This window comes from Xenopus laevis, chromosome 1S (genome assembly GCF_017654675.1).
Source record: "Xenopus laevis strain J_2021 chromosome 1S, Xenopus_laevis_v10.1, whole genome shotgun sequence".
NCBI lineage: Eukaryota > Metazoa > Chordata > Amphibia > Anura > Pipidae > Xenopus > Xenopus laevis.
Window position 1 is genome coordinate 138,154,702 of NC_054372.1, and position 11,400 is coordinate 138,166,101.

General features: G+C 40.8%; 1 protein-coding gene across 1 annotated transcript; it reads left to right on the forward strand.

Annotated features, from left to right (window-relative positions):
* Window positions 1-1,552: 1,552 nt before the first annotated feature.
* 1a11.L (71 kDa protein L homeolog) lies at window positions 1,553-5,956 on the forward strand. The gene is given in 1 exon segment (NM_001097063.1): window positions 1,553-5,956. A coding segment is annotated over 1 exon segment (1,962 nt). The 5' UTR covers window positions 1,553-2,891; the 3' UTR covers window positions 4,854-5,956.
* Window positions 5,957-11,400: the final 5,444 nt, after the last annotated feature.

Consider the following 11,400-nt stretch of genomic DNA (forward strand, 5'->3'; position numbering starts at 1 on the left):
AGCAGTGTATTCTTGCTAGCAGATAACAAAGTAAAGAGTTATTTTATGGTAAGTATTATGTAGGGAGAGTGAAATACCTGGCACACATAATTGCTCAGTGGCTGCACCAAGTGTTACTATATGCTGGTAAAGATAATAAGCAATAGACAGAGCATACATCTATGTTGAAAATCAAGGCAGAATAAGAATACCTTGGACACTGGAATGTTCAAAAGAAATGTTCACAGTCACAGGAACCACCTTCCCTACAAGGTATTTGAACCTTTGCTGATGTTCTTTGTTGTTGAGTCATTTAGTTGAGCTCCTTTTGGACAGTTTTTGTTTCATTAATAAGTAATTCCTGAAGAATGGCTTCCAGAACTGAATATAATAATTGAAGTGAGGTCTTACAGCCTTGTATTTATATTGCCCTACTGCATTGCATGCCAATTTTTATCTGAAATAAATGCGATAGCAGACATTGTGATAGCAGATTCTACCATTGTCTTTATGGTTAAGGTCAAACCAGGCTGTTTATCAACCTGTGGATAAACTGCGCACACTGCCTTGGAGGTTGTACATAACACCTAATAAAGCTAAACAAAGACATGTCTGACAAAATGCAGTGTTTATTAAATATTGACAATAACGTTGACTGGAAATTAAAAATTGTCTTGTCTTTCTTTTTTCTATAGGAGTCAAATGTTTTTGGCACAAGGTATCTCTGCCTTAAATGACAGAATTTCCACTTGAAACAAAGCAAATGGTTCTTTAAGGTGAGGGCAGTGAGGTTGTTAAATGCCCTGCCAAGTGATATTATGATGGCAGACAAGGACAAAATTAAGGGCATTTTTCTTATAGTAATCTCAAGTTATATACATCTAGGGGCCTATTTATCATGCTGGGTAAAACACTAAACACAAACATCACTGTCATGATGGAACAGTAAGTTCCAGCATAGAAAGGGTTAGGTTTTCCACTTTCTCCCAATTCAATGAGCCTTCTTCTAGAATCCACATTGTGAGGAAACCTCACAGTAGGGGGTAATTCACAAATACCCACTAAATGTCATAAGGGCAGACTGTCTGGCTAGGGGACTGATAACACAATTATCATACCTGTGGTATAGTGGAGTGGTCTTGTCTCGAGGCAGATTTAAAGGTAATATTGTTTTATGCTCATAACTTAAATACAATCTAATACAGATATAAATCATAGCCCCCATTACTTTCCTTATAGCTAGGACTTCTTGAGGAGTCCAAACACGCCCACATTATTATGATCCCTCCCAGTGTTGCCCGATATTCTGATAATGCCAGAATAATGTGTGTTGGTCTTGGGGTGTTTGGTCTCTATGAAAAGAGAATTCAATTTCCTACCTGGTACTCATATTTTCATAATTTTGCTATACAACCACAAATAGTTTAGGCTGGTTGAAAGATCTATGTATCCAGAATAGCCAGTTGTAAATTGGTGACCCGCCCTCACCTCTCTCATTGAATGGGGGCGTGACCTTTCACTTCCCAACCTGGATATCAAGGGTCCAGACAACTGGGAAGATGTATGCCTTTGGGGACCAAGCTGCTTGGGAGGTATATGTCGTTATTCTTCCGTTCCCCCGGAACAGGACTCATATAAGATCCTTCTGTAGGTGATGTATGTAGGTTTCTGTATTTTTATCCCTTTTTATTTTATAACTGTTTGCTGCTCTGTATGTTATTTGTAAGTGTATCGTATCTTTTTATATTTTATGCACTGTCCACTTTGGACTATTAAATCTACAATTTAAAAGAGTTTGTCTTTGCTGCTCTAAATGAACCTTTGACCTGAAGAGAAGTGTGTATGTCCAATGTATGCTAACCCCTCTTGCTAGTTAGACGGGACGTTGTGCATGTTTTATCCTTTATCTGCGGGTGTGGGAGTTTTGTGTTGACTGTTGATTGCCTTAACCTGTCTGCTGGAGTGAATGTCATAGTGCTTAGCTAGAAAGCATAGTGGGATAAGCCTCTAGTAAGTGTCAGAGTGTCAAGAGTCGGGTGCTTGCGGCCCTTAAGCGCGGTGGTGGCAGCTTTGAAGTTTTGGCATGTTGGAACTGTTTGGGTGTGACTGCGTGTGAGTTCTGCACAGATTAGCAAGGAACTGCGTAGGCCTTTACAGTTGCATGCTGTGTCACGTGAGTCTGTGGTGGCGTGCGTGACAATTGGTGGCAAAAAGCGGTGGGATATTTTTATTTTTAGAGCATTAGTGCTTGGGTTATCTAATTAACCCTTACACTAAAGGATTGCATCCTTGCGAGGATAACCAGTCCTCAAAGATAAAACTCAGTGCATATTTTACTTTTGAAAAACATACAAGCAAACAGTTTCCCCTTTCCCCGTTTTTCTTTTCTATCTTTTATTTTGCTAGTGTTGAGTAATATGGCAACCTCTTACAAAAGACAGAGCAAGGAAGCTCTTGTCGACCTCTGTGAGCAGAGAGGTATTGATACGTTGTCTAAATCGAAGGAAATGCTAATTTGTGCATTGCTGGAGGATGATCAGGAACAGCAGAACCACACACCTGAGTTGGGGAACTCTATGGCTCGAGCTACCCCAGAGATGAACTCTGTCCCTGGATCCTTCTCGGGTGATGATACCCGCAGCAAAGCAGTACAGGGAGACAGGAATTCTGCCCTGCAACAAGCTCTAGAATTATTGGGCTCAGATGACCCCCAACTGCGTCTCCAGCTGATCCTCCAATATCAGCAGGCGGAAGCAGCAGAGAGAACAGCAGAAAGGGAAGCAGCGGAGAGGACATCAGAGAGGCAACTCCAACTGGAATTAGCCAAACTCCAACAGCAGCCGCTATCCACACAGTCCAGTGAGCCCAGGGAAGTTCCTTTTGTTCTACAGCCCTCTGCCAAGTTCCCTGTCATGGATAAGGATAGTGACTTGGATACTTTTTTGCAAAGTTTTGAAAAGACTTGCAGGCAATATCAATTGCCCCGGGAGCAGTGGGCCAGACATTTAACACCTGGATTAAAAGGCAAAGCTCTAGCTGCCTTTGTGGAACTTCCACCTGAGCTAGATGGAAACTATGATGAACTAAAAAAGGCTCTCATTAAAAAATATAATCTCACACCAGAGGTATACCGGCGAAAGTTTAGGGCATTGCATAAAGAGCCCATGGACAGTTACTCTGATGCAGTGAGCAATCTCAGAACTACCTTTCGTCAGTGGATTAAGGGGCTTTCCATTGAAACCTTAGCTGATCTAGAAGATTTGATGGTGAAGGATCAGTTCCTACACATTTGCCCTGCAGAGGTGCGACAATTTGTAGTAGATAGAGAGCCTAAAACAGCAGACAAGGCTGCAGAGATCGCCGATACCTATGCTGCTAGCCGAGTTCCCGACAGCCGCAAATCATCTTTCCATAGCTGGAAACCCAGGAAAGCAGATGTTAACCTAACTATGCCCCCCAGTCTTTCAGCACAGCATGCCAGGTCCAGTGAAAGTTCTTCTTTAGGTGGGTCTAGTGCCAACGTGGATCATGGAGATACCCGAAGATGCTTTTCCTGCCACCAGGTGGGCCATGTGAGGTCCGCCTGCCCGGAACAAAAGGGAGCAACCACACCTGTCCAACCTGTGGTAATGTTTGTGTCTGGTAAGGCTGAAAATTTATCTCATCACATGCAGCCTGTGATTGTGGGTAACAAAGTGACTCAGGGACTAAGGGACTCAGGGTCTAATTTTTCTCTTGTGCGTCCAGAGATTATTAACACTGGGGACATTATTCCTGGGAAGACTTTGTCTGTGAAGGGAGTGGGTGGAAGCCACCCAAAGGTGCCTGTGGCAAAGGTTCACTTGGATTGGGGTGTGGGAAGAGGTCTAAGGGAAGTAGGGGTGTCCAATGAAATTCCGGTTGATGTATTGCTGGGGAATGATTTGGGAAGTATGCTCTCTGCTTTTGTGCCCAATGACCAGGTCTCACTAGGTCCAGCCGCGCTGGAGTGTGGCCACATGCCTCAATCAGTAACTGCCACCTGTAAAGTAAAGCAAAGTAGCTGGGAGGGAGGACTGGGAGACAGACAAGTACATTTCCCAGTGCCTGAACCAGTAGTTTCCCAAGGTGGGGATAGGATGGGAGAGGGAAAGGAGAGGTTTCGCCTAGGTGTCTCCCTAGTACAGTCAGGTAGTGTACCTGCGGAGAGGGGTTTCCAGAGTGGGATCCCTGATCCTGTACCCAAACTGCCTGAGGTCTTGAGTGGGGGTCAGAGGACAGGCCAGACTCAGGAGTCAGTGCAGGAGTGTGGGGGACAGGTGGTTAGGACACAAAGCAAGGTCCTTGTAGATAGTAGCACTCAGACTGTAGACAGTGATGGTAGAGGGGAGCTTGGTCTAGCTCTAGTACCAGAACCAGTACTGGGAGGGGGGCAGGTAGTCAGAGTCAAGGAAGGATTCCTGACAGTACCAGTGCCAGTTGTTGCCCCCAGGACAGCTAACAACAAGACAGTTGGCCCAGAGGTGCAGGACATGTGGGTAGAGCCCAATACTTTATGCTGGTCCAGGACTAAGCAAGTCAATGGAGACCAAGAGGGCATAACATGGGTAGAAGGCTGCCAATCAGTGTCCAAGTCTAGGCCCGGCGAACGTGGGACTAGAGACAGGCCGGAGGATCCCACAGGCAAGGGGCAAATAGCAGAGACAGAAGAGAACCAAGAAGAAGAAAGAGGGCAGGTGCCTATGGTGGGTAGTTACAGTTTGTGGCCTAGTACCCAAGGCAGGGGCTGTAACAACAAGGAAGGTATGAGCAGTGTACCTCAATTTTACTCCTCCAGTGCCTTGGATACAGCCGGCAAAGATCCCAAGGAAAAGGATTTTAGGCCCAAAAGGTAAAGTAATCCCTAATGTTGTTCAATAGAATATGACCTTTTGGTATTGACCCCAATCTGTGTAATGGTTTAGTGTATATTGTTGTTCCAAGGTTATTATTCGGGGGCCCTGTCCACTCATGAAAGAGGAGTGCTTCTGGTAATGTTGAGGGCCTATCATGTCAAACAGAACTAATGGAGCACCAGCGCGACAGAAATTAACTTGTAGAAGTCACTTTCCTTGCGCTGAGTTAAAGGGGGGAGATGTCATGATGGAACAGTAAGTTCCAGCATAGAAAGGGTTAGGTTTTCCACTTTCTCCCAATTCAATGAGCCTTCTTCTAGAATCCACATTGTGAGGAAACCTCACAGTAGGGGGTAATTCACAAATACCCACTAAATGTCATAAGGGCAGACTGTCTGGCTAGGGGACTGATAACACAATTATCATACCTGTGGTATAGTGGAGTGGTCTTGTCTCGAGGCAGATTTAAAGGTAATATTGTTTTATGCTCATAACTTAAATACAATCTAATACAGATATAAATCATAGCACCCATTACTTTCCTTATAGCTAGGACTTCTTGAGGAGTCCAAACACGCCCACATTATTATGATCCCTCCCAGTGTTGCCCGATATTCTGATAATGCCAGAATAATGTGTGTTGGTCTTGGGGTGTTTGGTCTCTATGAAAAGAGAATTCAATTTCCTACCTGGTACTCATATTTTCATAATTTTGCTATACAACCACAAATAGTTTAGGCTGGTTGAAAGATCTATGTATCCAGAATAGCCAGTTGTAAATTGGTGACCCGCCCTCACCTCTCTCATTGAATGGGGGCGTGACCTTTCACTTCCCAACCTGGATATCAAGGGTCCAGACAACTGGGAAGATGTATGCCTTTGGGGACCAAGCTGCTTGGGAGGTATATGTCGTTATTCTTCCGTTCCCCCGGAACAGGACTCATATAAGATCCTTCTGTAGGTGATGTATGTAGGTTTCTGTATTTTTATCCCTTTTTATTTTATAACTGTTTGCTGCTCTGTATGTTATTTGTAAGTGTATCGTATCTTTTTATATTTTATGCACTGTCCACTTTGGACTATTAAATCTACAATTTAAAAGAGTTTGTCTTTGCTGCTCTAAATGAACCTTTGACCTGAAGAGAAGTGTGTATGTCCAATGTATGCTAACCCCTCTTGCTAGTTAGACGGGACGTTGTGCATGTTTTATCCTTTATCTGCGGGTGTGGGAGTTTTGTGTTGACTGTTGATTGCCTTAACCTGTCTGCTGGAGTGAATGTCATAGTGCTTAGCTAGAAAGCATAGTGGGATAAGCCTCTAGTAAGTGTCAGAGTGTCAAGAGTCGGGTGCTTGCGGCCCTTAAGCGCGGTGGTGGCAGCTTTGAAGTTTTGGCATGTTGGAACTGTTTGGGTGTGACTGCGTGTGAGTTCTGCACAGATTAGCAAGGAACTGCGTAGGCCTTTACAGTTGCATGCTGTGTCACGTGAGTCTGTGGTGGCGTGCGTGACAATCACCTATGATGTTGCCCATATCAACCAATTAGGTCTTTGCTTTTGTTTTCTAAATGTAGGTGACATTTTGAAATCTAATTGCTGATTGGTTGTTATGGGCAACATTACTGGTGATGTTTTTCCTCCACAGTTTTACATAGCATGATTAAAGGAACAGTAACATTGTTAAATTAAAGTATTTTATAGGAATGACAATACTGTATAATGTACTGTTGTTCTGCAATAGTACAACTGGCATTTTTGCTTCTGAAACACTACTATAGTTCATATGACAACCTGCTGTGTAGCCATGGGGGCAGCCATTCAAACACAGGATACACAATAGATTAAAATAAGCTCTGAACATCCCATTGTATACTAAAGAGCTTATTTTTATCTGATCTGTATCGTGTGCCTTTTTTCCTTTTTCCATCTTGGATGGCTGCCCCCATGGCTATACAACAGCTTGTCATATAAACTATAGTAGTGTTTCAGAAGCAAACATGACAGTTGTACAACTGTAGCGCAACAGTACATTATATTATAATCACTATAATCTTTTGGTGTTACTTTTCTTTTAATAGGCCCCATAGTGTATACAGATAGTTTTGTTTATGTGTATATATGCACTGGAGACAGTACTGATCTTGATGGGCTACTGTCCTTTTTTAAATTAAATATGTAACTATAATATCTATAAATTAATATCAATGGTTCAGTTTACTCCATTTGCAGATTCTTTCTCTTCCTCTAGATGCCCGTAAAGTGACACTGGGACAGGTGGAGCGGAATAGGGGCATGACTGAGGGACAAGTAGGAAAGCCAGTGGGGCTTTAATGCATTGAATTATGGGGATTGTAGTCCAGGGACAAGTAGGTTGAAAGGGGGAAGGGCTTAGCCTTAAAATACATGGAAAAAGTGCAGGAACACAGAATACCTTGGAGGACTACACCGGTAGTCAGTGTTTCCCTTCTGCACACCCGACATGGTAGGTTGGAAAATAATGTTGCAGCTTTGGCATAGTGGGGCTGCCCTACTGGGTAGCCGAAAGGGGGCTATAGTGTTGGCCTGGGGCTAGGGTTAGGGGCAAAGAGGCACAGTGGGTGAGGAAGGAGCTGATGAAGGCTTAGCTTTAGGCTGGAGAGCAGGTTGGTAAAGAGGAGTACTGTTAAGTTATTGGAAGTACTGTTAACTGTTATATGCAGCCTTAAGCGGCCAGTGTGTTTTACGCATGTCAACATGTTATTCGTTGATTCTAATAATAATAATAAGAGTAATGTTGGATTGTTTGGTGGATATTTTACCTTAAAGGAGAAGGAAAGGTACTGAAGCAGTTTATTGTCAGTAGATTAGCCACAATAGTGCAAGCTATAACACTATTTAGACAATTTAGACTGTAGAATGCTTTACTATACCTGAGTAAACAGCTATAGAACATCTTTGTTTGTTTAGGATAGAAGCTGCCATATTTACTTGCTGTGACATTACATCTGGCCTGAGTTTCCTTGCTCAGTCATAGCTCTGGGCTCAGATTACAGCAGGGAGGGGAGGAGGGAGGTGGAGTGGAGCAAACTGAGCATGCTCAAGCCCTAGCTCTGGAGGTTTAAGATGAAGACAGGAAGTCTGATACAGAAGCCCATGTGTACACAACTGAAGGACAAAAATGCAGTGTTTCTTTTGACCGAGGACTCAGGGAAGTATTACTTTGAGGGTTTACTGGTGTATTTATATAGACCTTTCAGATAAAGCTTACTTAATTTTAGCCTTTCCTTCTCCTTTAAGCTTGAGTAAAGTTATGTAATAAAACAAGATGTGGCCTTTTCCAACCAAAAATGTTGTGGTTGTTATTTACTGGGGGTAAAAGGTTGGGGGGCCAACATCGAGTGATAGGCAAGTCAAGCTTTCTTCAGGCAGGCTATAATTCCACTCCCCATAGCCCAATTTTTTCCTTTTTGTTTTCATATACAATTTCTCTAAAATTGGAATTAAAAAAATAAGAACTTTTTATTTTAAGTGTTGATAAAATAAAAGATTAAGAATAAAATAGGTAATAGGTAATGCCAAGATTTAATCATGAGAACTTATAATAATCCATGTATTATAAAAAAAGATATAGGGCTCATTTAACTAGGCCTTGGGTAGACATTTAAAATCAGTATGGATAACAAGCGTGTACCCACACAACGTATACAGGGCAGTGTTGGTTGGTGTCCTTGCCACTTGCATCAGACTCCCAGTAAGTGCAGGGCTCCACTGCAGCCTGAGTCTGAATTAAGTACTAGTTAATGGACAGGTAAGAAGGCTGGAGATGTCATGCCTTTGTTCTTCACCCATCACACCATTATGAATACAGTGTTGCCCAAAACAAAGTGCACCAGCCAGTGTTATTGCATCCCCCCAATAAAATACCCTTTATGTGTTCTTTAACATGCACAGAAATGAATAATTTATGGAAGCAATGAATAGGTTACAGAAGTGGCACAAACACATAGCCGTTAACAAAAGAGCATTCTTCTTTTCCGATGACCTCAACCAACAAACTTGATTTAGGAAGAGATCAATTGACTATTCTCTTTATTGTGACATTTTAATACATTTAAATTGTTAGCCCAAATTACAAACAATTACATTGTAGAGATTTAAGGAATGCTATTAAGCTCTTTTACATTTTAAAGGAGAACTAAACCCCAAAAATGAATATGGCTAAAAATGCCATATTACTAAACTTATTGCACCAGCCTAAAGTTTCAGCTTCTCAATAGCAGCAATGATCCAGAAATTCAAACTTGTCACAGGGGGTCACCATCTTGAAAAGTTTCTGTGACACTCACATGCTCAGTGGGCTCTGAGCAGCTGTTGAGAAGCTAAGCTTAGAGGTCATCATCACAAATTATCAAGCAGAAAATGAGGTTGGGCTGCAAGGCTGAATTCTGCTAGTTGAACTGGTTTCTGTGCTGCCATCTGGTAATTTTCTGTATTAATTACTAATCAGCTCTATATTAAAAGAAAGTATATTTTTTATGTGTTCTGCATATTTTGGGTCAGCTCTGTAAATGACAGCAGCACAGATCATGTGCAGTGAATCAGCAGAAAAGAAGATGGGGAGCTACTTGGGCATACTATAGATTCCTCGCTAGCAGCGCCGGCCATTCAACGGAAGGAATACCATTGTTTAATATCATTCGGCTTTATTAGTACACACAGTGCGGAGTTACAATTTCAGTGGGTGTGCTGTGCAAAAGCTACTTGGGCATCTATGGAGGCACAGGTCTTTACTGATAGAGGACTGTGGTTGCCTTGGGCTGGCACAGAAGCACGAAACATAATGTACAATATTTCTAGCCTTATTCATTAGTTAAAGAGATACTGACACCAGAAAATAACCTTTTTTATATCCATCATAACTTTATCTTTGAATGCTATTTATAATTTTGCCATAAAAGTATTTGCCCGATGCTTTTACATTACCTTTCTTACCCCCATGTGTCTCTATGAGAGGGCTGCCATATTTGTGCAGCAGTAGTCCATTAGCATTAGAATCTCTAACTGACAGACTGAGATGGGACAGTCATTTTGGCAAAACAGTCAGGTTTAGGAAGTTCAAGTAATAGTTATTTACAAAAACTGAATCATCAGCAAAAAATGATCAACGTTACCTATATGTAACTTTTAATGTAGATTGATATTTTGTAAAGACTTTTTTTGTGTCAGTATCACTTAAAGCTTCAGTTCTTCTTATGCGTTATCAGAATTTGCATTTGTATACTTTTTCTATATAATAATAGGTTTTTACTACCACAAATAAAATCTATTTAAAACACAATTTAAAAAAAAGCATGCATGTATAATTTATGAAAAAGTCAGACTATAAAAGCACAGATGATTAAAAGGGTGTAACGAATAGGAATACAAATATCTCAAATTTGTCATATACTCAGCATTTTGCATGGGTTTACAAGCCAAAGAAAAACCCCTAAAACACCTTGAAGTAAATTAACATTTTACAGTTTACAGCTCGCATTGACTTCTACATGACATTGGCAGTTTTTGGATGCAATGGTTTTACATCTTTTTATGCAGTTTGTATAAATAAAAAATTGTGATTTTTCAATCCATTGTTCACATACATGATTTTTAGTGCTAAAAAGTTGAAAAGCTGAAAAAAATATAATGTTACCCAACTTTGTTTTGAATGCAATAATAACAGAATAATTTAATATACAGGATCATTTACAACCACTGTTATGTTTTAAGTGTCCAATACCAGGGGGCCCATTTACTAAGGGTCGAAGTGAATTTTTGAATTAAAAAATTTCGAATTTCGAAGTAATTTTTGGGTACTTTGACTATCAAATAGGCCAAATTCGACTTCAACTTCGATTCAAATTAAAAATATTTCACAAATTCGACCATTCGAAAATTGAAGTACTGTCTCTTTAAAAAACCTCGACTTTGACACTTCGCCACCTTAAACCTGCTGAATTGCTATGTTAGCCTATGGGGACCTCCTAGAACCTACTGTAGGTTTTGAGAAGTCGAAGGATTTTTTTGTAAAAAAGTACGATCGTACGATTCGAAGTATGATCGTACGATTCGAAGTACGATCGTACCATTTGAAGTACGATCGAAGTACGATTGCACAATCTTAAAAATCTTTCGACTTCGAATGTCGGACTACCCTATTCGATGGTCGAATTTCAAAGTTTTTTTCACTTCAAAATTCTACCCTTGTTAAATCTACCTCCCAGATGTTTTCTTATTTTTGTGAAATCTCATAATTTAGAACAAGATTGTACAATTTAGTTAAAGTTAAAAAAAATATTGAGCACTTTCTCAGAGATAAAAAGTCCTGGGTATCTTTACTGTCTTATTGAACTTTTATATGATCAGGCTACTTAGAACAGACATCCCCATAACAGAGGAAAAAAGTATTTCAAAAAATATAAATAGCAATAACATATGTGAAAAGTTAAAATACTCAAAACCAGTATTATTAAGACTTGTAAAAAGAGCCTGCACCTTTAATGGCTTACTTTCTCACTGGCAGACTGGACTCA